Here is a 27,877-nt window from a genome sequence, read left to right on the forward strand (position 1 = left end):
TGGGGGGGGGGGGGTGTGCCGCTAGCGCCACGCTGATCCTAGACAGGATAAGTGTTCCCTTTATTTTTTTGAGCAGTGTATATAAACTCAGCAAAAAAAAGAAACGTCCTCTCACTGTCAACAGCGTTTATTTTCAGCAAACTTAGCATGTGTAAATATTTGTATGTGTCACGCCCTGACCTTAGTTATCTATGTTATCTGTATTGTTTTGGTCAGGTCAGGGTGTGACAAGGGTGGAAATGTGTGTTCTTGTCTTGTCTAGGGTTTTTGTCTATATATGGGGATTTTGAAGTTCTAGGTGTTGTAGGTCTATGGTGGCCTGAATTGGTTCCCAATCAGAGGCAGCTGTTTATCGTTGTCTCTGATTGGGGATCCTATTTAGGTTGCCATTCAGTTGCCATTCCATTCAGGTGTTGTGGGTTATTGTCTATGTGTAGTTGCATGTCAGCACTCGTTTGATTAGCTTCACGTTCGTTTTGTTAGTTTGTTTAAGTGTTCTTCGTTAATAAAAGAAGAATGTATTCAAATCACGCTGCGTCTTAGTCTCCTCACTACGATGAACGTGACAGTATGAACATAACAAGATTCAACAACTGAGACAAACTGAATAAGTTCCGCAGACATGTGACTAACAAAAATTTAATAATGTGTCCCTGAACAAAGGGGGGGGGGGGTCAAAATAAAAAGTAGCAGTCAGTATCTGGTGTGCCCACCAGCTGCATTAAGTACTGCAGTGCATCTCAACCTCATGGACTGCACCAGATTTGCCAGTTCTTGCTGTGAGATGTTACCCCACTCTTCCACCAAGGCACCTGCAAGTTCCCGGACATTTCTGGGGGGAATGGCCCCAGCCCTCACCCTCCGATCCAACAGGTCCCATACGTGCTCAATGGGATTGAGATCCAAGCTCTTCGCTGGCCATGGCAGAACACTGACATTCCTGTCTTGCAGGAAATCACGCACAGAACGAGCAGTATGGCTGGTGGCATTGTCATGCTGGAGGGTCATGTCAGGATGAGCCTGCAGGAAGAGTACCACATGAGGGAGGAAGATGTCTTCCCTGTAACGCACAGCGTTGAGATTGCCTGCAATGACAACAAGCGCAGTCCGATGATGCTGTGACACACCGCCAAAAACCATGATGGACCCTCCACCTCCAAATCGATCCCGCTCCAGATTACAGGCCTCGGTGTAACGCTCATTCCTTCGACGATAAACGCAAATCCGACCATCACCCCTGGTGAGACAATACCGCGACTCGTCAGTGAAGAGCACTTTTTGCCAGTCCTGTCTGGTCCAGCGATAGTGGGTTTGTGCCAATAGGTGATGTTGTTGCCGGTGATGTCTGGTGAGTGACCTGCCTTACAACAGGCCTACAAGCCCTCAGTCCAGCCTCTCTCAGCCTATTGCGGACAGTCTGAGCACTGGAGGCATTGTGCGTTCCTGGTGTAACTCGGGCAATTGTTGTTGCCATCCTGTAACTGTCCCGCAGGTGTGATGTTTGGATGTACCGATCCTGTGCAAGTGTTGTTACACGTGGTCTGCCACTGCGAGGACGATCAGCTGTCGGTCATGTCTCCCTGTAGTGCTGTCTTAGGTATCTCACAGTACGAACATTGCATTTTATTGCCCTGGCCACATCTGCAGTCCACATGCCTCCTTGCAGCATACTTAAGGTATGTTCACGCAGATGAGCAGGGACCATGGGCATCTTTCTTTTGGTGTTTTTCAGAGTCAGTAGAAAGGCCTTTTTAGTGTCCTAAGTTTTCATAACTGTGACCTTAATTGCCTACCGGCTGTTAGTGTCTTAACGACCATTCCACAGGTGCATGTTCATTAATTGCTTATGGTTCATTGAACAAGCATGGGAAACAGTGTTTAAACACTTTACAATGAATATCTGTGAAGCTATTTGGATTTTTACGAATTATCTTTGAAAGACAGGGTCCTGAAAAAGGGACGTTTCTTTTTTTGCTGAGTTTATATATACAGTCGTGACCAAAAGTTTTGAATAAAACAAATATTAATTTTCACAAAGTTTGCTGCTTCATTGTCTTTAGATATTTTTGTCAGATGTTACTATGGAATACTGAAGTATAATTATAAGCATTTCATAAGTGTCAAAGGCTTTTATTTACAATTACATGAAGTTGATGCAAAGAGTCAATATTTGCAGTGTTGCCCCTTCTTTTTCAAGACCTCTGTAATCCTCCCTGGCATGCTGTCAATTAACTTCTGGGCCACATCCTGACTGATGGCAGCCCATTCTTGCATAATTAATGCTTGAAGTTTGTCAGAATTTGTGGAGTTTTGTTTGTCCACCGCCTCTTGCGGATTGACCACAAGTTCTCAATGGAATTAAGGTCTGGGGAGTTTCCTGGCCATGAACCCAAAATATCAATGATTCGTTCCCCGAGCCACTTAGTTATCACTTTTGCCTTATGGCAAGGTGCTCCATCATGCCGGAAAAGGTATTGTTCGCCACCAAAGTGTTCCTGGATGGTTGGGAGAAGTTGCTCTCGGAGAATGTGTTGGTACCATTCTTTATTCATGGCTGTGTTCTTAGGCAAAATTGTGAGTGAGCCCACTCCATTGGCTGAGAAGCAACCCCACACATGATTGGTCTCAGGATGCTTTACTGTTGGCATGACACAGGACTGATGCTAGCGCTCACCTTGTCTTCTCCGGACAACATTTTTTCCGGATGCCCCAAACAATCGGAAAGGGGATTCATCAGAGTTTCTTTGCTGCCCTTCTAGACACCAGGCCATCCTCCAAAAGTCTTCGCCTCACTGTGCGTGCAGATGCACTCACACCTGCCTGCTGCCATTCCTGAGCAAGCTCTGTACTGGTGGTGCCTCGATTCCGCAGCTGAATCAACTTTAGGAGACGGTCCTGGCGCTTGCTGGACTTTCTTGGGAGCCCTGAAGCCTTCTTCACAACATTTTAACCGCTCTCCTTGAAGTTCTTGATGATCCGATAAATGGTTGATTTAGGTGCAATCTTACTGGCAGCAAAATACTTGCCTGTCAAGCCTTTTTTGTGCAAAGCAATGATGACGGCACGTGTTTCCTTGCAGGTAACCATGGTTGACAGAGGACGAACAATGATTCCAAGCACCACCCTGCTTTTGGAGCTTCCAGTCTGTTATTCGAACTCAAGCAGCATGACAGAGTGATCTCCAGCCTTGTCCTCGTCAACACTCACACCTGTGTTAACGAGAGAATCACTGACATGATGTCAGCTGGTCCTTTTGTGGCAGGGCTGAAATGCAGTGGAAATGTTATTTTGGGATTCATTTCATTTGCATGGCAAATAGGGACTTTGCAATTAATTCCAATTCATCTGATCACTCTTCATAACATTCTGGAGTATATGCAAATTGCCACCATACAAACTGAGGCAGCTTTGTGAAAATTAATATTTGTCTCATTCTTAAAACCTTTGGCCATGACTGTACATATACAGTTGAAGTCTGAAGTTTTCATACACCTTAGCCAAATACATTTAAACTGAGTTTTTCACAATTCCTGACATTTAATCCTAGTAAAACTGTCCCTGTCTCAAGTCAGTTAAGATCACCACTTTATTTTAAGAATGTGAAATTTCAGAATAATAGTAGAGAGAATGATTTATTTCATCTTTTATTTCTTTCATCACATTCCCAGTGGGTCAGAAGTTTACATACACTCAACTAGTATTTGGTAGCATTGGCTTTAAATTGTTTAACTTGGGTCAAATGTTTCGTGTAGCCTTCCACAAGCTTCCCACAATAATTTGGGTGAATTTACACCCATTGCTCCTGACAGAGCTGGTGTAACTGAGTCAGGTTTGTAGGCCTCCTTGCTCGCACACACTTTTTCAGTTCTGCCCACACATTTTCTATGAGATTGAGGTCAGGGCTTTGTGATGGCCACTCCGATGCCTTGACTTTGTTGTGCTTAAGACCCATTTGCGACCAAGCTTTAACTACCTGACTGATGTCTTGAGATGTTGCTTCAATGAATCCACATAATTTTCTGTCCTCATGATGGCATCTATGTTGTGAAGTGCACCAGTCCCTCCAGCAGCAAAGCACCCCCACAACATGATGCTGCCACCTCTGTGCTTCACGGTTGAGATGGTGTTCTTCTGCTTGCAAGCCTCCCCCTTTTTCAAACATGTTCATTATGGCCAAATTATGGCTATTTTCGTTTCATCAGATTTCTCCAAAAAGTACGACCTTTGTCCCCATGTGCAGTTGCAAACCATAGTCTGGCATTTTTATGTCGGTTTTGGAGCAGTGGCTTCTTCCTTGCTGAGCGGCCTTTCAGGTTATGTCGATATAGGACTCGTTTTACTGTGGATATAGATACTTTTGTACCTGTTTCCTCCAGCATCTTCACAAGGTCCTTTGCTGTTGTTCTGGGATTGATTTGCACTTTTCACATCAAAGTACATTCATCTCTAGGAGACAGGAATGCGTCTCCTTCCTGAGCGCTATGAAGGCTGCATGGTCCCATGGTGTTTATACTTGCGTACTATTGTTTGGAAATTGCTCCCAAGGATGAACCAGACTTGTGGAGGTCTACAATTTTTTTTCTGAAGTCTTGGCTGATTTCTTTTGATTTTCCCATGATGTCAAACAAAGAGGCACTGAGTTTGAAGGTAGGCCTTGAAATACATCCACAAGTACACCTCCAATTGACTCAAATGATACCATTTAGCCTATGAGAAGCTTCTAAAGCCATGACATCATTTTCTGGAATTTTCCAAGCTGTTTAAAGGCACAGTCAACTTAGTGTATGTAAACTTCTGACCCACTGCAATTGTGATATAATTCATTGTAAGTGAAATAATCTGTAAACAATTGTTGCAAAAATTACTTGTGTCATGCACAAAGTAGATGTACTAACCAACTTGCCAAAACTATAGTTTGTTAACAAAAAATGTGTGGAGTGGTTGAAAAACGAGTTTTAATGACTCCAACCTAAGTGTATGTTAACTTCCGACTTCAACTGTATATAGCATAAGAATGCCCTCTAATAGATTCACAGCTGAGTCTCATTGAGAACACGTCCATCACTAGTCCTCAAGTTGTGCCTATGCTCTAATCTCTTCAAAGGGTCAGATGTATGCTCCTTCACGTCTGCCCCAAAACATTTTGATTTGATTCTCCTGTTAAACTCGGTGTAACGGCATTCCTCCTCCTCTTCATCTTCGGAAGAGGAGGAGTATTGAGGGAACCAAGGCGCAGCGTAGTGAAAAGACATATTTATTTAACGAAAACACGAACTTGATTAAACTAACAAAAACAACAAACGGTGTAGACAGACCTAGACGACGTACTTACATAAAACAAGAAAAAACGCACGAATAGGGGACATAGGCTACACAAACCGAACAAACCGTAAACAGTCCGAGTGGTGTACAGACACAGACACGGAAGACAATCACCCACAACGAACACTGTGACAACGCCTACCTAAATATGACTCTTAACTAGAGGAACGCCAAACACCTGCCTCTAATTAAGAGCCATACCAGGCAACCCAAAACCAACACAGAAACAGAAAACATAGAATGCCCACCCAACCTCACGTCCTGACCAACTAACACACATAACAAACTAACAGAAATAGGTCAGGAACGTGACACTCGGAAGTCACACAAATGTCCAGCAATGAATGAAATCACACAGGGCAAAACAAATCTGCAAAGCCCTATATTTAGCAAAGTAGGGAAAAGCCTTGATTCTCCGCATATCAGTGTTGCGTCAATTCCTCACCTTTAGAGCTATGAAACAGAAATAGCTAATTGAGCAGGAGAGGAAAAGAGTGAGCAACGTCTTGTGATGACAACAAGAATGTCTGCTAAGTAACTGTATTGCACTCAGCTGTGAACGGGACACAAAAGAGGTCATTCTTCAATTGAACTGAACTGCAGATGCCAGGCACCGGCCATAAGGACTGGAAACAATTGCCTGATGAAGTTCCCACAGTGGTAAGTCCCAAATGGCATTCTATTCTCTTTATAGTGCACTAGTTTTGATGTGAGCCGGTGCCATTGAGACACAGTCCCTGGCTTCTAAAACATTCTGCCGCTTGTTGTGCTGGTCATGAATGATCCAAAACAATTAGTCAATATATTGTATTCTAGTTTCCCTCCTATGACTATACTGTAAGTGAAACATATTGTTGAGGTAAAATAAATTCAGGGTGTAGAATGCAAGAGATTTGGAGATCAAGCTATCCTGTCTTCCGTCTTTAGAGTGTTATAAATAGATGCATAATTTTATAGGATTGTAATGGATTTGGTATCTCTTCATCTCTCTCTCCTCTCCATTACTACCTATCTATCTATCTCTCAATTCTCTCCTCTCCATTAGTATCGGTCAATCTCTCTCCTCTCCATTACTACCTCTCTCCTCTCCATTACTATCTCTCAATCTCACTTCTCTCCATTACTCTCTCTCTCCGCTCCCTTTTAATCTATCGGCGCTCCATTACTCTCTCTCTCTCTCTCTACTATCCATAACTATCTCGCCAACTCGCTCCTCTCCTCTCCATTATCTCTCAATGTCTCTCCTCTCCATTTAATATCTCTCAATCTCTGTACTCTATTACTCTCTCTCCACTCCCTTCCTATCGCTCTCCTATTACTATCTCTCTATCCTCTCATTACTATCGCTCAATTGATCTACTCTCCATTATTCTCTTCTCTCCATTTCTATCTTTCTAATCTCAATTACTATATCTCTCTTGTGCAGATCAACATGAAGAATAGCGTCGCCGCCTTGGTGCAGGATCTGCCTGCGCCTTCATCGCTGGGACTGCCTGTGTCTAAGCACAGCTGTGCTAATTCCAACTACGCTGACTCCAACAGAGGCTTTGTCGTCGAGCTCGGCTCCTTTCTCTCTCTCTCTGGCTCTGATTGGGCTCTGCCTGCTGTGGGAGGTCTGGACCTATCGTCGGAAGCTGCAGGCGTACACTATCCTGCTTCTCGTGGGCCCGTGCAATGTTCCACAAATTCTGTGAGGGTTAGGAATGGGCAAATTTGTCCATTCCCTTCTCCGGCCATTGTATTGGGTAGTTCAATGATGAGAAATGTCTCAGTCCCTGGAGCAAAAACGTTGTGCTGTCCAGGAGCACGATTACAGGACATCAATAAGCTGCTCCCAAACATTTTAAACCTACATCAGGAAATTGAGTCTATCATAGTTCATGTAGGGATTCAATGACATTATGAAGGGCAGCTCAGAACAGCTGAAGATGGATTTTAAAGAACTGATTGGGTCTCTGCTTGACATCAACAAAACGCCCCATAATATCTGTCCCTGAGCCCTCCCTAAATCGTGACATTGAACGTTTCAGCAGACTTTTAGCCTTCCATAACTGGCTATGTGACTATTGCAGCTCTGCGGGTGTAACATTTATTGACAATTTGGTACCTTCTGGAAACAACACTCATTTTATAAGGAGGATGGGATCCACCCAAATCATTTGGGTTCCTGGATCCTTTCACAGCATTATAAGGATACGTTGAGACAATGACTTATCAATGACCCAAGTCCAGCTCATTTAATCCCTAGCATTGTGTCGCTGAGTGGTCATAATGCTTCAGCAAATGTACATTACACCAGGGGCGTTGGAAGACACAATGTAAGTAACCTAATTTATGTCCCTCTAACTGCCTTGAATGCCTCTGCTGATCCTACAGCTATTATATGCAGTAATCATATGCCTGTGAACCAGTTATACTGTTAGCACTGAGTCGGTGTACCCTAGTAGGAGGTCCAAGGTGTGTAGCTCACCCTGCACTAACATAAATAACATTAGCATGTCTACCACTGCTAAGCTTCACAGTAAAGCAATGAAAATAATCAAGCATCCCAGAAAAGAGCTAAAAATAGCCCACGTTAACATATATGGTTTAAGAAATAAGGTTCATGAAATCCATAATTTGCTAGTAACAGGTGACATTCATATTCTGGCAAATCTCTGAAACTCACTTAGATAATGCCTTTGATGATACAGTGGTAGCAATACATGTCTATAACATCTATAGAAAAGACAGAAACGCCAATGGTGGAGGTGTGGCTGTTTATATTCAGAACCACATTCCTGTAAAGCTTAGACAGGATCTCATGTTAAATACTGTTGAAGTAATATGGCTACATCTACCTCACCGAAAGCCAATTCTGGTGGGAAGCTGCTATAGACCACCAAGTGCTAACAGTCAGTATCTGGATCACGTGTGAAATGCTTGATAATGTATGTGATATCAACAGAGCCCTATTTTCTGGGGGATTTAAGTATTGACTGGCTTTCATCAAGCTGCCCACTCAAGAAAAAGCTACAAACTATGACCAGTGCCTGCAACCTGGTTCAGTCAACCTACCAGGGTAGTTACAGGATGTGACATGCGGTTTGGAGCGAGCGGTCGCATTTGCATTCGCTCTGCAGGTAGTATAACTTTTCATTACATTTCATTACATTTCATTATAGTACAACGGTTTAATTTGTCTAACCTTAGCAATTTCTTCTTAGCTAGCTACTTAGCCGTCTGTGTATAAAAGATAATTGCGTAATTATCGTATTCCGTCGTCTATCGTAGTCCACACTGCTATCTGCCCAGCAGCTAGCAAACGTCCACCGTCTACCGAATAGTAGTATAACTTTTCATTACATTTCATTATAGTACAACGGTCTGATTTTCATTTTCATTACAGTACAACGGTTTGGTTTGTTTGATCTTAGCTAGCTACATAGCCGTCTTTGCATCAAACATAATTGTGTGGTTATTGAGATTCGCCAGCCAGCTATTTTCGCCCTAACGTAACGCAACGTAGCCAACACTGCTAGCTAGCCAGCTTGCCACCGAATAGCAGCATTGTAGAAACGAGTGCATTACAACGGAACGACTTGATCAGTGTAGTGTTGGCTGACTACACAGTTGTCTTTGCTATCTTTGATTTGTATTTGTTCGATCTTAGCTAGCTACTTAGCTGGCTACATAGCCGTCTTTGTATCGGTGATAATTGTGTAGTTATGAAGGTTCGCTGAGGTTCGCTAGCCAGGTATTCTCGCCCTAACGTAACGTAACGTAACGTAGTCAACCCTGCTAGCTAGCCAGCTAGCCACCGATTAGCAGCACTGTAGAAACGATTACATTACAACGGAACGACTTGACTTGTGTAGTGTTAGCTAGCTACATAGTTTTCTTTGCTATCTTTGTATCTAAGATAATTGTGTAGCTTTGAGTAATTATCGGTTAGCTAGCCAGCTATTTTTCGCCTGCCGCGCTGCCGTCCTCCTACCTAGCCAACACTGCTAGCTAGCCAACTTCTACCGAATAGCAGCACTGTAGAAACTTACATTACAACGGAACGACTTGATTAGCGTAGTGTTAGCTAGTTGTCTTTGCTGTCCTTGTATCCATGATAATTGTGTAGTTTAGAGAAATTTAGTGAAATTGTCGAGGTTACCTAGCCAGCTTCACTTTCAACAACGTAGCCACTGCTAGCCAGGCTACTTCACCAGCCAGCAGTACTATATCATTTTAGTCAATAAGATCTTGTATTTTATTTTATTTTATTTTTGCAACGTAAGCTTAACTTTCTGAACATTCGAGACGTGTAGCCCACTTGTCATTCTAATCTCCTTTGCATTAGCGTAGCCTCTTCTGTAGCCTGTCAACCATGTGTCTGTCTATCCCAGTTCTCTCCTCTCTGCACAGACCATACAAACGCTTCACACCGCGTGGCCGCGCCCACCCTAACCTGGTGGTCCCAGCCCGCACGACCCACGTGGAGTTCCAGGTCTCCGGTAGCCTCTGGAACTGCCGATCTGCGGCCAACAAGGCAGAGCTCATCTCAGCCTATGCGTCCCTCCAGTCCCTCGACTTCCTGGCACTGACGGAAACATGGCTCACCACAGATAACACTGCTACTGCTCTCTCTTCGTCTGCCCACGTGTTCTCGCACACCCCGAGACCTTCTGGTCAGCGGGGTGGTGGCACCGGGATCCTCATCTCTCCCAAGTGGTCATTCTCTCTTTCTCCCCTTACCCATCTGTCTATCGCCTCCTTTGAATTCCATGCTGTCACAGTTACCAGCCCTTTCAAGCTTAACATCCTTATCATTTATCGCCCTCCAGGTTCCCTTGGAAAGTTCATCAATGAGCTTGATGCCTTGATAAGCTCCTTTCCTGAGGACGGCTCACCTCTCACAGTTCTGGGTGACTTTAACCTCCCCATGTCTACCTTCGACTCATTCCTCTCTGCCTCCTTCTTTCCACTCCTCTCCTCTTTTGACCTCACCCTCTCACCTTCCCCCCCTACTCACAAGGCAGGCAATACGCTTGACCTCATCTTTACTAGATGCTGTTCTTCCACTAACCTCATTGCAACTCCCCTCCAAGTCTCCGACCACTACCTTGTATCCTTTTCCCTCTCGCTCTCATCCAACACTTCCCACACTGCCCCTACTCGGATGGTATCGCGCCGTCCCAACCTCCGCTCTCTCTCCCCCGCTACTCTCTCCTCTTCCATCCTATCATCTCTTCCCTCTGCCCAAACCTTCTCCAACCTATCTCCTGATTCTGCCTCCTCAACCCTCCTCTCCTCCCTTTCTGCATCCTTTGACTCTCTATGTCCCCTATCCTCCAGGCCGGCTCGGTCCTCCCCTCCCGCTCCGTGGCTCGACGACTCATTGCGAGCTCACAGAACAGGGCTCCGGGCAGCCGAGCGGAAATGGAGGAAAACTCGCCTCCCCGCGGACCTGGCATCCTTTCACTCCCTCCTCTCTACATTTTCCTCTTCTGTCTCTGCTGCTAAAGCCACTTTCTACCACTCTAAATTCCAAGCATCTGCCTCTAACCCTAGGAAGCTCTTTGCCACCTTCTCCTCCCTCCTGAATCCTCCTCCCCCTCCCCCCCCCTCCTCCCTCTCTGCAGACGACTTCGTCAACCATTTTGAAAAGAAGGTCGACGACATCTGATCCTCGTTTGCTAAGTCAAACGACACCGCTGGTTCTGCTCACACTGCCCAACCCTGTGCTTTGACCTCTTTCTCCCCTCTCTCTCCAGATGAAATCTCGCGTCTTGTGACGGCCGGCCGCCCAACAACCTGCCCGCTTGACCCTATCCCCTCCTCTCTTCTCCAGACCATTTCCGGAGACCTTCTACCTTACCTCACCTCGCTCATCAACTCATCCTTGACCGCTGGCTACGTCCCTTCCGTCTTCAAGAGAGCGAGAGTTGCACCCCTTCTGAAAAAACCTACACTCGATCCCTCCGATGTCAACAACTACAGACCAGTATCCCTTCTTTCTTTTCTCTCCAAAACTCTTGAACGTGCCGTCCTTGGCCAGCTCTCCTGCTATCTCTCTCAGAATGACCTTCTTGATCCAAATCAGTCAGGTTTCAAGACTAGTCACTCAACTGAGACTGCTCTTCTCTGTATCACGGAGGCGCTCCGCACTGCTAAAGCTAACTCTCTCTCCTCTGCTCTCATCCTTCTAGACCTATCGGCTGCCTTCGATACTGTGAACCATCAGATCCTCCTCTCCACCCTCTCCGAGTTGGGCATCTCCGGCGCGGCCCACGCTTGGATTGCGTCCTACCTGACAGGTCGCTCCTACCAGGTGGCGTGGCGAGAATCTGTCTCCTCACCACGCGCTCTCACCACTGGTGTCCCCCAGGGCTCTGTTCTAGGCCCTCTCCTATTCTCGCTATACACCAAGTCACTTGGCTCTGTCATAACCTCACATGGTCTCTCCTATCATTGCTATGCAGACGACACACAATTAATCTTCTCCTTTCCCCCTTCTGATGACCAGGTGGCGAATCGCATCTCTGCATGTCTGGCAGACATATCAGTGTGGATGACGGATCACCACCTCAAGCTGAACCTCGGCAAGACGGAGCTGCTCTTCCTCCCGGGGAAGGACTGTCCATTCCATGATCTCGCCATCACGGTTGACAACTCCATTGTGTCCTCCTCCCAGAGCGCTAAGAACCTTGGCGTGATCCTGGACAACACCCTGTCGTTCTCCACCAACATCAAGGCGGTGGCCCGTTCCTGTAGGTTCATGCTCTACAACATCCGCAGAGTACGACCCTGCCTCACACAGGAAGCGGCGCAGGTCCTAATCCAGGCACTTGTCATCTCCCGTCTGGATTACTGCAACTCGCTGTTGGCTGGGCTCCCTGCCTGTGCCATTAAACCCCTACAACTCATCCAGAACGCCGCAGCCCGTCTGGTGTTCAACCTTCCCAAGTTCTCTCACGCCACCCCGCTCCTCCGCTCTCTCCACTGGCTTCCAGTTGAAGCTCGCATCCGCTACAAGACCATGGTGCTTGCCTACGGAGCTGTGAGGGGAACGGCACCTCAGTACCTTCAGGCTCTGATCAGGCCCTACACCCAAACAAGGGCACTGCGTTCATCCACCTCTGGCCTGCTCGCCTCCCTACCACTGAGGAAGTACAGTTCCCGCTCAGCCCAGTCAAAACTGTTCGCTGCTCTGGCACCCCAATGGTGGAACAAACTCCCTCACGACGCCAGGACAGCGGAGTCAATCACCACCTTCCGGAGACACCTGAAACCCCACCTCTTCAAGGAATACCTAGGATAGGATAAAGCAATCCTTCTGCCCCCCCCCCCCCCCCCCCCCCTTAAAAGATCTAGATGCACTATTGTAAAGTGGCTGTTCCACTGGATGTCATAAGGTGAATGCACCAATTTGTAAGTCGCTCTGGATAAGAGCGTCTGCTAAATGACTTAAATGTAAATGTAAATGTAGTTACAAACAGCACAGCAATGAAATCATCAACATGTATTGATCACATCTTTACTAATGCTGCAGAAATGTGCTTTAAAGCAGTATCCAAATCCATTGGCTGTAGTGATCACAATATAGTAGCGATATCTAGGAAAACCAAAGTTCCAAAGGCTGGGCATAATATTGTGTATTAGGCCAATGGCAAGGGAGAACTGGAGCACTACCAGACCCTGTCTGTCAGTCTCTAAAACAGTTTGATGTTGCTGGGACTGGAGCACTACTTGGCCCTGTCTGTCAGTCTCTAAAACAGTTTGATGTTGCTGGGACTGGAGCACTACCAGACCCTGTCTGTCAGTCTCTAAAACAGTTTGATGTTGCTGGGACTGGAGCACTACCAGACCCTGTCTGTCAGTCTCTAAAACAGTTTGATGTTGCTGGGACTGGAGCACTACCAGACCCTGTCTGTCAGTCTCTAAAACAGTTTGATGTTGCTGGGACTGGAGCACTACCAGACCCTGTCCGTCAGTCTCTAAAACAGTTTGATGTTGCTGGGACTGGAGCACTACCAGACCCTGTCTGTCAGTCTCTAAAACAGTTTGATGTTGCTGGGACTGGAGCACTACCAGACCCTGTCTGTCAGTCTCTAAAACAGTTTGATGTTGCTGGGACTGGAGCACTACCAGACCCTGTCTGTCAGTCTAAAACAGTTTGATGTTGCTGGGACTGGAGCACTACCAGACCCTGTCTGCCAGTCTCTAAAACAGTTTGATGTTGCTGGGACTGGAGCACTACCAGACCCTGTCTGTCAGTCTCTAAAACAGTTTGCCATGTTGCTGGGACTGGAGCACTACCAGACCCTGTCTGTCATTCTCTAAAACAGTTTGATGTTGCTGGGACTGGAGCACTACCAGACCCTGCCTGTCAGTCTCTAAAACAGTTTGATGTTGCTGGGACTGGAGCACTACCAGACCCTGTCTCAGTCTCTAAAACAGTTTGATGTTGCTGGGACTGGAGCACTACCAGACCCTGTCTGTCAGTCTAAAACAGTTTGATGTTGCTGGGACTGGAGCACTACCAGACCCTGTCTGTCAGTCTAAAACAGTTTGCCATGTTGCTGGAAAAAATCCTGGAAACCCTGCATTTAGGATGAATCCTGTCTCTTTTAAAAAGTGCTGGTTGCTCCCACAGCATTTCAAAGTTGTCACAAAAAGAGACATTTCTGTCGTTGCAAAGTTTCCTCAAGTATTTCATTTAGGGCAAAGAGTCGGCTGAAACATTCCCGAACCCCTTCGGTAGCATGGGAGGGGCCAGAGATAATTCTATTTCCTGTGCTAGCGAGGGTCTTTAAAAACATGCTGTAGTCCTCCCTCAGATCTCCTAAAACGAAGGTCGTTAAAACCTACGTGAGTGACGATGGTGTCAATATTGAAATAGTTGGCCAGAACTGTGGGCAACAGAGAGTTGACGTCATGGACATGGGCTCCTGGGTGACAGTGGACCTTGGTCGGTCCACAAACCATGGGCAGGCCATGATCTCGAGCTGCCCACAATGACGATGGTAGTGATGGAATCCGATGGGGAAACGACCTGCTGAACTCTGATGGCCGTGGGGGAGGGTGCCACTGGGTGGCCACGGGTATTGGTATACACCCAGGTTCCGTGCTGACTCCCGGTGCTGGTAGGTCTGTCTCAAGCGGGGAAAAGCTGTTTGATAGCTGGATCAGATCTTCTCGGATAGATGGGTGGCTTTGCTGTTGAGTTTGGGTTTGCCTGGGTTACAGCAAGGTCGGTGTACTTAGAAAGCAGGTTTCCTTTTCTCGCTTTCGAGCTAACAGACGGAGGATCTCTTCCCTAAGATGCTTGATGGTGGTGCATTTAGGGCAGACAAATGCCTGTCCATTTTCCAGTTCCACCTTATCTTCATCTTGTGTGAAAATCATCTCACACCTGAAGCATTTGTGGGGTGTCTCACCGTGTGTCTCACTCTGACTCGTCTACAGTACATATGAAACAGAGCCTGACCTGAGAGAGGGAGAACTTCTAAAGCACTACAGCGTACATCCAATGGCCACACACAGACGAGGTGTTTAATAATACTGCATAAGGCCAGGATACCATGATGCTCATTGAGACGTAGACATATATCATGTCACTACTTTACTATATGATGACGTTATTTTTGTCAAGACAAACTTGAGACTGTGTACTGTATCACTATAACCCATATAGCCACACACAGACCACAAGGTTTAATAACAGTACCTCTCCTCCACATACATTGGCACTACACGCTTAATCTTTACATGAGGTTAGACGTATGTCATTCTACTGAACTCTTATGTCAAACTATTACAAACTAAGAAAATGATTTTGTATTCTTTTTCCAGCATTCCGAGCCTTCTCTTTCCTTCAATGACGCGTACCCTGTCTGTCTATAAATCTCAACCACTCCCCTCCACATTGTTTTTGTTCTAAACAAGCGCTATAATGAGCATCTTCCTCTTTCATTCAGGTTTTCCTTCTCTCCATCTCTGAGATGTTTAAATATAAATGATTACACATGTCACGATTCATTCATCCTCTTCATTCTACCTCACAAATGAACACGCACACACAACACCACTGTGAGGTACAAATGCTTTGATCATTTCAAAGGCACACGTGGGGATATTCTGTCTAACTGAACAGCAGGTTCCGTTTCCCAACTACACCACACAGTGCTTTGTTAGGTCAATAACATTTAATGAGAGCTTTGCTAGGGGAAGCCATATTACAGCCCGAATAACCTGAGGCAAAGCTGTTATGTTTAACAGCTGACTGCAACCATACCAGAAATAATGATTGACGCCGGAAAGCGATATTGTTTACCTATGAATATAACAATTTGAGACGTTCTGTTATTTTCCAATATGCTGTAGGAGGGGTGGACGACCATGTTGTGAAATCGCTAACCATAGGTGTCAAGCACCAATAAAAATATGATACATTGCCTAGGCCAGGTGTTATGCTGGTGGGTTCAAAATCTAGGGTATAGAGTCTATAGGCTTGGTAAACATGGGAGTCTATAGGCTTGGTAAACATGGGAGTCTATAGGCTTGGTAAACATGGGAGTCTATAGGCTTGGTAAACATGGGAGTCTATAGGCTTGGTAAACATGGGAGTCTATAGGCTTGGTAAACATGGGAGTCTATAGGCTTGGTAAACATGGGAGTCTATAGGGTTGGTAAACATGGGAGTCTATAGGCTTGGTAAACATGGGAGTCTATAGGCTTGGTAAACATGGGAGTCTATAGGCTTGGTAAACATGGGAGTCTATAGGCTTGGTAAACATGGGAGTCTATAGGCTTGATAAACATGGGAGTCTATAGGCTTGGTAAACATGGGAGTCTATAGGCTTGGTAAACATGGGAGTCTATAGGCTTGGTAAACATGGGAGTCTATAGGGGGCTTGGTTAGTTAGTATTGTTGCTAATGGCGGGCTAGTATTTTGTGGTTAGGCTGTTTAACAACTCTCATGCAGGACTTAGTGGACTAGCATATTTCTGATAAATACGTTTGTCTAATTGGGATCTACCCTCAAGACGAAATGCCCTCTGGAAAAACAAATAAAAAACTAAACTGGTTCCAAGCTGGTTTGGTGCAGATACTTAGTAGGCCTAAATCTGGTACTGTAAATGCTTGTTAGCATGCCAGTGCCTTTCCTTTGTGGAGCAGCACATGGGGATGTAGGGTGAAGTGGCCTCTAGATGCTGATCTTGGGTCAGTTTTGCATTTCCAAATCTAATGGTTTAGGTTAGGATTGGGGTGGGGAAGCTGATCCTAGATGTGTAGCTAGTGGAAATGTTTCCCTGAAGAAGCACATGGGCCTACCTGTAGTTGTAGCGGGCTCAGTCCTGACGCGGCTGCAGCTGCCATTGTGGATGGAATGAACTGCATGGGGTAGTTATCACCTATCAGGAGGAGAGAGACAACAAAACATACAATGAACTGCATGAGGTATCAGGAGAGAGACACATGAGGTATAGTTATCACCTATCAGGAGGAGAGAGACACATGAGGTATAGTTATCACCTATCAGGAGGAGAGAGAGACATGAGGTATAGTTATCACCTATCAGGAGGACAGAGAGACATGGGGTATAGTTATCACCTATCAGGAGGAGAGAGACATGGGGTATAGTTATCACCTATCAGGAGGAGAGAGACATGAGGTATAGTTATCACCTATCAGGAGGAGAGAGAGACATGAGGTATAGTTATCACCTATCAGGAGGAGAGAGAGACATGAGGTATAGTTATCACCTATCAGGAGGAGAGAGAGACATGAGGTATAGTTATCACCTATCAGGAGGAGAGAGACATGAGGTATAGTTATCACCTATCAGGAGGAGAGAGAGACATGAGGTATAGTTATCACCTATCAGGAGGAGAGAGACACATGAGGTATAGTTATCACCTCTCAGGAGGACAGAGAGACATGAGGTATAGTTATCACCTATCAGGAGGAGAGAGAGACATGAGGTACAGTTATCACCTATCAGGAGGAGAGAGAGACATGGGGTATAGTTATCACCTATCAGGAGGAGAGAGAGACATGAGGTACAGTTATCACCTATCAGGAGGAGAGAGAGACATGAGGTATAGTTATGACCTATCAGGAGGAGAGAGAGACATGAGGTATAGTTATCACCTATCAGGAGGAGAGAGAGACATGAGGTATAGTTATCACCTATCAGGAGGAGAGAGAGACATGGGGTATAGTTATCACCTATCAGGAGGAGAGAGAGACGTGAGGTACAGTTATCACCTATCAGGAGGAGAGAGAGACATGAGGTATAGTTATCACCTATCAGGAGGAGAGAGAGACATGAGGTATAGTTATCACCTATCAGGAGGAGAGAGAGACATGAGGTATAGTTATCACCTATCAGGAGGAGAGAGACATGAGGTATAGTTATCACCTATCAGGAGGAGAGAGAGACATGGGGTATAGTTATCACCTATCAGGAGGAGAGAGAGACATGAGGTACAGTTATCACCTATCAGGAGGAGAGAGAGACATGAGGTATAGTTATCACCTATCAGGAGGAGAGAGAGACATGAGGTATAGTTATCACCTATCAGGAGGAGAGAGACACATGGGGTATAGTTATCACCTATCAGGAGGAGAGAGAGACATGGGGTATAGTTATCACCTATCAGGAGGAGAGAGAGACATGAGGTATAGTTATCACCTATCAGGAGGAGAGAGAGACATGAGGTATAGTTATCACCTATCAGGAGGAGAGAGAGACATGAGGTACAGTTATCACCTATCAGGAGGAGAGAGAGAAATGAGGTACAGTTATCACCTATCAGGAGGAGAGAGAGACATGGGGTATAGTTATCACCTATCAGGAGGAGAGAGACACATGAGGTATAGTTATCACCTATCAGGAGGAGAGAGACACATGAGGTATAGTTATCACCTATCAGGAGGAGAGAGAGACATGAGGTACAGTTATCACCTATCAGGAGGAGAGAGACACATGAGGTATAGTTATCACCTATCAGGAGGAGAGACACATGGGGTATAGTTATCACCTATCAGGAGGACAGAGACATGAGGTATAGTTATCACCTATCAGGAGGAGCGAGAGACATGAGGTATAGTTATCACCTATCAGGAGGAGAGAGAGACATGAGGTATAGTTATCACCTATCAGGAGGAGAGAGAGACATGAGGTATAGTTATCACCTATCAGGAGGAGAGAGAGACATGGGGTATAGTTATCACCTATCAGGAGGAGAGAGAGACATGGGGTATAGTTATCACCTATCAGGAGGAGAGAGAGACATGAGGTATAGTTATCAACTATCAGGAGGAGAGAGACACATGAGGTATAGTTATCACCTATCAGGAGGAGAGAGAGACATGGGGTATAGTTATCACCTATCAGGAGGAGAGAGAGACATGGGGTATAGTTATCACCTATCAGGAGGAGAGAGAGACATGAGGTATAGTTATCAACTATCAGGAGGAGAGAGACACATGAGGTATAGTTATCACCTATCAGGAGGAGAGAGAGACATGGGGTATAGTTATCACCTATCAGGAGGAGAGAGAGACATGAGGTACAGTTATCACCTATCAGGAGGAGAGAGAGACATGAGGTATAGTTATCACCTATCAGGAGGAGAGACACATGGGGTACAGTTATCACCTATCAGGAGGAGAGAGAGACATGGGGTATAGTTATCACCTATCAGGAGGAGAGAGAGACATGAGGTATAGTTATCACCTATCAGGAGGAGAGAGAGACATGGGGTATAGTTATCACCTATCAGGAGGAGAGAGAGACATGAGGTACAGTTATCACCTATCAGGAGGAGAGAGAGACATGAGGTATAGTTATCACCTATCAGGAGGAGAGAGAGACATGAGGTACAGTTATCACCTATCAGGAGGAGAGAGAGACATGAGGTATAGTTATCACCTATCAGGAGGAGAGAGAGACATGAGGTATAGTTATCACCTATCAGGAGGAGAGAGAGACATGAGGTATAGTGATCACCTATCAGAAGGAGAGAGAGACATGAGGTATAGTTATAACCTATCAGGAGGAGAGAGAGACATGAGGTATAGTTATCACCTATCAGGAGGAGAGAGAGACATGAGGTATAGTTATCACCTATCAGGAGGAGAGAGAGACATGAGGTACAGTTATCACCTATCAGGAGGAGAGAGAGACATGAGGTATAGTTATCACCTATCAGGAGGAGAGAGAGAGACATGAGGTATAGTTATCACCTATCAGGAGGAGAGAGAGACATGAGGTATAGTTATCACCTATCAGGAGGAGAGAGAGACATGAGGTACAGTTATCACCTATCAGGAGGAGAGAGAGACATGAGGTATAGTTATCACCTATCAGGAGGAGAGAGAGACATGAGGTACAGTTATCACCTATCAGGAGGAGAGAGAGACATGAGGTATAGTTATCACCTATCAGGAGGAGAGAGAGACATGAGGTATAGTTATCACCTATCAGGAGGAGAGAGAGACATGAGGTATAGTTATCACCTATCAGGAGGAGAGAGAGACATGAGGTACAGTTATCACCTATCAGGAGGAGAGAGACACATGGGGTATAGTTATCACCTATCAGGAGGAGAGAGACACATGGGGTATAGTTATCACCTATCAGGAGGAGAGAGAGACATGAGGTACAGTTATCACCTATCAGGAGGAGAGAGACACATGGGGTATAGTTATCACCTATCAGGATGAGAGAGACAAAAGAAACATACAGCCCAGGCTTAGATGAGGGAGTTTACCATGCCAAGAGAAAACCTGCCCTCCTCCCTTCCCGATACTTGTTTGCTCACTCTTGCTCTTTCTGTCTCACTCTCGCCCGGTTCTAGTCTCTCTGACTGTTTACCCCTCTCTGATTCCACTCTCTCTGTCTTTTTACCCCTCTCTGATTCCACTCTCTCTGCCTGTTTATCCCTCTCTGATTCCACTCTCTCTGTCTTTTTACCCCTTTCTGATTCCACTCTCTCTGCCTGTTTACCCCTCTCTGATTCCACTCTCTCTGCCTGTTTACCCCTCTCTGATTCCACTCTCTCTGCCTGTTTATCCCTCTCTGATTCCACTCTCTCTGTCTTTTTACCCCTCTCTGATTCCACTCTCTCTGTCTTTTTACCCCTCTCTGGTTCCACTCTCTCTGCCTGTTTATCCCTCTCTGATTCCACTCTCTCTGTCTTTTTACCCCTCTCTGATTCCACTCTCTCTGTCTTTTTACCCCTCTCTGATTCCACTCTCTCTGCCTGTTTACCCCTCTCTGGTTCCACTCTCTCTGCCTGTTTACCCCTCTCTGATTCCACTCTCTCTGTCTTTTTACCCCTCTCTGATTCCACTCTCTCTGCCTGTTTACCCCTCTCTGGTTCCACTCTCTCTGCCTGTTTACCCCTCTCTGATTCCACTCTCTCTGCCTGTTTACCCCTCTCTGATTCCACTCTCTCTGTCTTTTTACCCCTCTCTGATTCCACTCTCTCTGCCTGTTTACCCCTCTCTGGTTCCACTCTCTCTGCCTGTTTATCCCTCTCTGGTTCCACTCTCTCTGCCTGTTTACCCCTCTCTGGTTCCAGTCTCTCTGCCTGTTTATCCCTCTCTGGTTCCACTCTCTCTGCCTGTTTATCCCTCTCTGGTTCCACTCTCTCTGCCTGTTTACCCCTCTCTGGTTCCAGTTCTCTGCCTGTTTACCCCTCTCTGGTTCCAGTCTCTCTGCCTGTTTACCCCTCTCTGGTTCCACTCTCTCTGCCTGTTTACCCCTCTCTGGTTCCACTCTCTCTGCCTGTTTACCCCTCTCTGGTTCCACTCTCTGGTTCCACTCTCTATGCCTGTTTACCCCTCTCTGGTTCCACTCTCTCTGCCTGTTTACCCCTCTCTGGTTCCACTCTCTCTGCCTGTTTATCGCTCTCTGATTCCACTCTCTCTGCCTGTTTACCCCTCTCTGGTTCCACTCTCTCTGCCTGTTTATCCCTCTCTGGTTCCACTCTCTCTGCCTGTTTATCCCTCTCTGATTCCACTCTCTCTGCCTGTTTACCCCTCTCTGATTCCACTCTCTCTGCCTGTTTACCCCTCTCTGGTTCCACTCTCTCTGCCTGTTTATCCCTCTCTGGTTCCACTCTCTCTGCCTGTTTACCCCTCTCTGGTTCTCTCCCTTTCTGTTTACCCCTCTCTGGTTCTATCTCTGTCTGTTTACCCCTCTCTGGTTCTCTCTCTGTCTGTTTACCCCTCTCTGGTTCTCTCTCTGTCTGTTTACCCCTCTCTGGTTCTCTCTCTGTCTGTTTACCCCTCTCTGGTTCTCTCTCTGTCTGTTTACCCCTCTCTGGTTCTCCCTCTGTCTGTTTACCCCTCTCTGGTTCTCTCTCTGTCTGTTTACCCTTCTCTGGTTCTCTCTCTCTGTCTGTTTACCCCTCTCTGGTTCTCTCTCTGTCTGTTTACCCCTCTCTGGTTCTCTCTCTGTCTGTTTACCCCTCTCTGGTTCTCTCTCTGTCTGTTTACCCCTCTCTGGTTCTCTCTCTGTCTGTTTACCCCTCTCTGGTTCTCTCTCTGTCTGTTTACCCCTCTCTGGTTCTCTCTCTGCCTGTTTACCCCTCTCTGGTTCTCTCTCTGTCTGTTTACCCCTCTCTGGTTCTCTCTCTGTCTGTTTACCGCTCTCTGGTTCTCTCTCTGTCTGTTTACCGCTCTCTGGTTCTCTCTCTGTCTGTTTACCGCTCTCTGGTTCTCTCTCTCTGTCTCTCACACTCTCTAACTCTGTTTTTCTCACCCACAAGTTACGGTAGATGTATTCCTCATGTCTATTTCCTCCACACAAAAACCCAGAGCCTACTAGCCTCTCGACGAACCCGTCCAGGCCTATAATGATTTGTGGCGTGAGCGTTTGTCAAAGGTTACTAATGTGTTGTCTGTACTCATGGATCCCAGTAGAGTCGATGCACCACTGCTCTCTCCGAGCAGTACGACTTCTAACTTCTAACAGTAAGATTCCTGATTGCGATGCACTCATGAATCCAGCAGGCTTTTAACAATCTAGCACAAGAATGTTCTGCAGAAACCCCACTGTTTGTACTAAAAGGCTTTCCATGTCCGCCTCAATGTTAAAATTAAAATACTGTAAATAAAAAGAAAAGTTATAACCATTACCACAGCCATACTTATCGGGGGTTTTTTGGTGTTTTTTTTTAGAGTAAAATTTGTTTTGTTTTTTAAATGCAGATATCTTATGTTCTTGCTCAAAAACAAGGACTTGTGACCAGAGCCCTATTCCCTACATAAGGCTCTGGTCAAAAGTAGTGCACTATGTAGGGAATAGAGCTCTGGTCAAAAGTAGTGCAGTGTTGGAAAAGAGGAGAAAAGATAGAGCAGGTGGTGATTATAATTAGTGCCTAGAAAGGGAGTCTGTGTGTGTGTGTGTCTGTGTGTGTCTGTGCATAACGTTTGTGTACATACAGTACATGCATAAGTATGTACATATATGCAAAAGTGCATGTGTGTGTGTGTGTCTGAGCAAGTGTGTGAAAGAGTGAAGTTCCATGTTGCAGATGTGATGTGCTGTGTAACTCAAATGCTTTCAGCACATCACAAACAGCAACATTCCACCGTTAGTTATCTATTGTTCCTTAAATGACCAACCAGGAAGTTAACATTTCTTGGTTGAAACTATGTCACAATGTTGTAAATTAACTAATAATGATTCACAAACAAACTAATTTCTACGACACATTATTTGTTTGTGAATCATTTTGACAGCAGTATATATGAAACCTCCAACATTCTCAATTTGACACAATTCATAACGGAGACAAGGATGATCAAATTGGATGCAGTCTATCACAGTGCCATCCGTTTTGTCACCAAAGCCCCAAATATTACCCACCACTGCGACCTGTACGCTCTCGTTGGCTGGCCCTCGCTTCATACTCGTCGCCAAACCCACTGGCTCCAGGTCATCTACAAGTCTCTGCTAGGTATAGCCCCGCCTTATCTCAGCTCACTGGTCACCATAGCAGCACCCACCCGTAGCAAGCGCTACAGCAGGTATATCTCACTGGTCACCCCCAAAGCCAATTCCTCCTTTGGCCGCCTTTCCTTCCAGTTCTCTGCTGCCAATGACTGGGACAAACTGCAAAAATCACTGAAGCTGGAGACCCATATCTCCCTCACTAGCTTTAAGCACCAGCTGACTGAGCAGCTCACAGATCACTGCACCTGTACAGAGCCCATCTGTAAGCAGCCCATCCAACTACCTCATCCCCATACTGTATTTATTTATTTATTTTGCTCCTTTGCACCCCAGTATCTCTACTTGCACATTAATCTTCTGCATATCTACCATTCCAGTGTCTAATTACTATATTGTAATTACTTCGCCACCATGGCCTATTTATTGTCTTACCTCCCTTATCGTACCTCATTTGCACTCACTGTATATAGATTTTTATTTTTTCTACTGTATTATTGACTGTATGTTTGTTTATTCCATGTGTAACTCTGTGTTGTTGTATGTGTCGAACTGCTGTGCTTTATCTTGGCCAGGTCGCAGTTGCAAATGAGAACTTGTTCTCAACTAGCTTACCTGGTTAAAGGTGAAATAAAAAAATGACTGCAACCCTGTTGTGTCCTAAAATATGAAAGACCCCTTACTCCCTATTGTAGTGCACTACTTTTGACCAGAGCCCTCCACTTTAGAATTGTTTTTAAAACCTGTGAAGGTTTATTCTTTGTACCTTTAGTTATACTATAGGTCACAGGAGGTTGGTGGCACCATACTTGGGGAGGATGGGCACGTGGTAATGGCTGGAACGGAATAAGTGGAAATGTATAAACACATGGTTTCCATGGTTTCCATGATGCCATTCTATTAGCTCCTTTCCAGACATTATTATGAGCAGTCCTCCCCTCAGCAGCCTCCACTGTTATATTTAGGTACATAATTGTACCCTTGCAGTTCATACCTTAAAAGAGCCAATAGTGTACCTTGGGGGACAAGATGGTACAGGTACAAAAGTATACGTTTGGAAAAGGTTCACATTTGCCTTTTAGGGTACCAACACAGTGACAAAGCAGTTTGTTCCTTTTATGTGGCAAAAAAATTACCTATAAAAAGGTTTTGTGTGTTGTTTAACAATGTAGGGTGTAAAGCCTTATTTGCATATTTCCCAGAGCGCCTTTCAAGTGAATTTTAGAGTTACCAGTACCACCCATGACTGTTGCATTAAATGAGTTTCAGTCCTGTAGCCGTCACCAACTAACTGCCTAAGTGAATATTTTATCATAGACAAACTCTTTATGACAATACATTACATATATCATAAGGCCACACTTTCGCAGCCTAGTTATATCCCAACACAGAGGTCTAAAACTCATGGTTCGCAGGCCACATTGGACAAGTCACATTATGCTGGTTTGCAGAGTGATACGTAATTCCTATTGGAATCCAGTCAGAGTTGAGCTATATTTAAAATGTGATTTCAATCACCCGCAACCTGCATTTAGAACGACTGCCAAGGTAGGGAAACTAGCTAATTGACACTACCGAAAGGATTGAAACTGGAACAACTATCTCAGTAATGGGTGCAATAATTCTAACTACTAACAGAATGGATTAGTTTAGAAAAATGTATATATGTTATTTACCTTTGTGTACCATTAGACCAATCAATCAATTTGCATGCAAAAACATACACTAAAACAAACAGTTCAACGAATTGCAAAAGAGCATGCTGGGAAATATGATAATGATTGTTTTTGAGAGTGTGATGATAGTACCTTTATATTCAAAAATTGACAAAAGAATTTACCATTATACTAGATTATCCGGACATATACCCTAAAGATATCAAACAATACCATGCGAGGTTATACAATTGAAGTCGGAAGTTAACATACACTTAGGTTGGAGTCATTAAAACTTGTTTTTCAACCACTCCACAAATTTCTTGTTAACAAACTATAGTTTTGGCAAGTCAGTTAGGACATCTACTTTGTGCATGACACAAGACATTTTTCCAACAATAGTTTACTGATTATTTCACTTATAATTCACTGCATCACAATTGCAGTGGGTCAGAAATTTACATACACTCAGTTGACTGTGCCTTTAAACAGCTTGGACAATTCCAGAAAATTATGTCATTGCTTTAGAAGCTTCTGATAGGCTAATTGACATCATTTGAGTCAATTGGAGGTGTGCCTGTGGATGTATTTCAAGGCCTACCTTCAAACTCAGTGCCTCTTTGCTTGACATCATGGGAAAATCAAAAGAAATCAGCCTTCAGAACAAAACTGTATTCCTGCACAAGTCTGGTTCATCCTTAGGAGAAATTTCCAAACGCCTGAAGGTACCACGCTCATCTGTACAAACAATAGTATGCAAGTATAAACACCATGGACCCCGCAGCCGTTATACCGCTCAGGAAGGAGACGCGTTCTGTCTCCTAGAGATGAACGTACTTTGGTGCGAAAAGTGCAAATCAATCCCAGAACAACAGCAAAGGACCTTGTGAAGATGCTGGAGGAAACCGGTACAGAAGTATCTATATCCACAGTGAAATGACTCCTGTATTGACATAACCTGAAAGGCCGTTCAGCAAGGAAGAAGCCACTGCTCCAAAACCGCCATAAAAAAAGCCAGGCTACGGTTTGCAACTGCACATGGGGACAAAGATTGTACTTTTTTGGAAAAATGTCCTCTGGTCTGATGAAACAAAAATAGAACTGTTTGGCCATAATGACCATCATTATGTTTGGAGGAAAAAGGGGGAGGCTTGCAAGCCGAAGAACACCATCCCAACTGTGAAGCACGGGAAGGCAGCATCATGTTGTGGAGGTGCTTTGTTGCAGGAGGGACTGGTGCACTTCACAAAATAGATGGCATTTTGAGGACGGAAAATTATGTGGATATATTGAAGCAACATCTTAAGACATCAGTCAGGAAGTTAAAGCTTGGTCTCAAATGGGTCTTCCAAATGGACAATGATCCCAAGCATACTTCCAAAGTTGTGGCAAAATAGTTTAAGGACATCAAAGTCAAGGTATTGGAGTGGTCCTCACGAAGCCCTGACCTCAATCCTATAGAAAATTTGTGGGCAGAACTGAAAAAGTGTGTGCGAGCAAGGAGGCCTACAAACCTGACTCAGTTACACCAGCTCTGTCAGGAGGAATGGGTGAACATTCACCCAACTTATTGTGAAAGCTTGTGGAAAGCTACCCGAAAAGTTTGACCCAAGTTTAAACAATTTAAGCACAATGCTACCAAATACTAATTGAGTGTACGTAAACTTCTGACCAACTGGGAATGTAATGAAAGAAATAAAAGCTGAAATAAATAATTCGCTCTACTATTATTCTGACATTTCACATTATTAAAATAAAGTGGTGATCCTAACTGACCTAAGACAGGGAATTTTTACTATGATTAAATGTCAGGAATTGTGAGAAACTGAGTTTAAAAATATATGGCTATGTTGTATGTAAACTTCCGAATTCAACTGTATGTACCTCTGAAGGTATATTATGTGTATTTTTGGACCCCTGGGAACAATAGTGTACCCTAACCGTACCCTTTTTTTCTGAGCATGTATGGACCCTGGTCAAAAGTAGTGCACTATAAAGGTATTAGGGTGCCATTTGGTTCACATCCTGGGCTGTTCAGGGTATGAAGTGAACGTGGGGAATCCTGTCAGGACCTTGTTTGACACAGTACAGTGACAATAGATATGGAGGCTTCTGCAAGAGAAGCACGATACAGAGAAAGGAAAGCGAGAGAGTGAAATACTGCAGAGAGGGAGACAGAGACAAATCTTTACTTAAACATATGTAACTCAAATATTTATGTGTGTGTGTGTGTGTGTGTGTGTGTGTGTGTGTGTGTGTGTGTGTGTGTGTGTGTGTGTGTGTGTGTGTGTGTGTGTGTGTGTGTGTGTGTGTGTGTGTGTGTGTGTGTACCTGGTTTGTAGGACATGTTGTGTGGGAAGAGGAAGCCCTGCTGTGCAGCGGCGGCGGCAGCAGCCAGAGATCGCTGGTCGTGAGGAAACACTGGGATCATCAGAGGAGGCATGTGACCCTGCACCTGAGAGAGACAGAGAGAGTTCAATAGTTGTTATACTTGTACATTTTCTGATTAATATTTCTAAATGTTTTTTTTTCTTCTTTTCTGTTTGTTCTTCTGTTTCTAATGAATGATTCTTAGTGTATTCATATAACACTTCATTTAGATAGTCCATCTGTAGATGCTCTATGGCAGGGTTCCCCAACTGGCGACCAGTGATTATTTCCATTAAATCTTTATTGTTGGACATAAAAGACTGTGATTTAGGAAATCTGAGTGATTTTAATTTAGGAAATCTGTTCCCAAGTATATCACCACGCACAATAGAGAGATACGCTGCATTCGGAAACTATTCAGACCCCTTGACTGTTTACACATTATTACTTTACAGCCTTATTCTAAAATTTAACTAATAGTTTTTCCCCCTCATCAGCCTAAATACAATACCCCATAATGACAAAGCAATTTTGCAAATGGATTAAAAATAAACACTGAAATATCACATTTACACATGTATTCAG

At 44.8% G+C, this 27,877-nt stretch overlaps 1 protein-coding gene across 4 annotated transcripts in view; it reads right to left on the reverse strand.

The window, feature by feature from the left end:
* Positions 1-27,877, reverse strand: part of LOC129854990 (transcription factor SOX-6-like) — a 184,290-nt gene that overhangs the window by 43,354 nt on the left and 113,059 nt on the right. For all 4 annotated transcript variants that reach the window (XM_055922213.1, XM_055922214.1, XM_055922211.1 and 1 more), the window contains 2 exons: positions 27,254-27,377; positions 16,631-16,710 (listed from right to left, as the gene is read on the reverse strand). In XM_055922213.1, the coding sequence (XP_055778188.1) occupies positions 16,631-16,710; positions 27,254-27,377 (204 nt within the window). The remainder of the gene's footprint in view (positions 1-16,630; positions 16,711-27,253; positions 27,378-27,877) is intronic.

Source organism: Salvelinus fontinalis, chromosome 5 (genome assembly GCF_029448725.1).
Source record: "Salvelinus fontinalis isolate EN_2023a chromosome 5, ASM2944872v1, whole genome shotgun sequence".
In the NCBI taxonomy this organism is placed as follows: Eukaryota; Metazoa; Chordata; class Actinopteri; order Salmoniformes; family Salmonidae; genus Salvelinus; species Salvelinus fontinalis.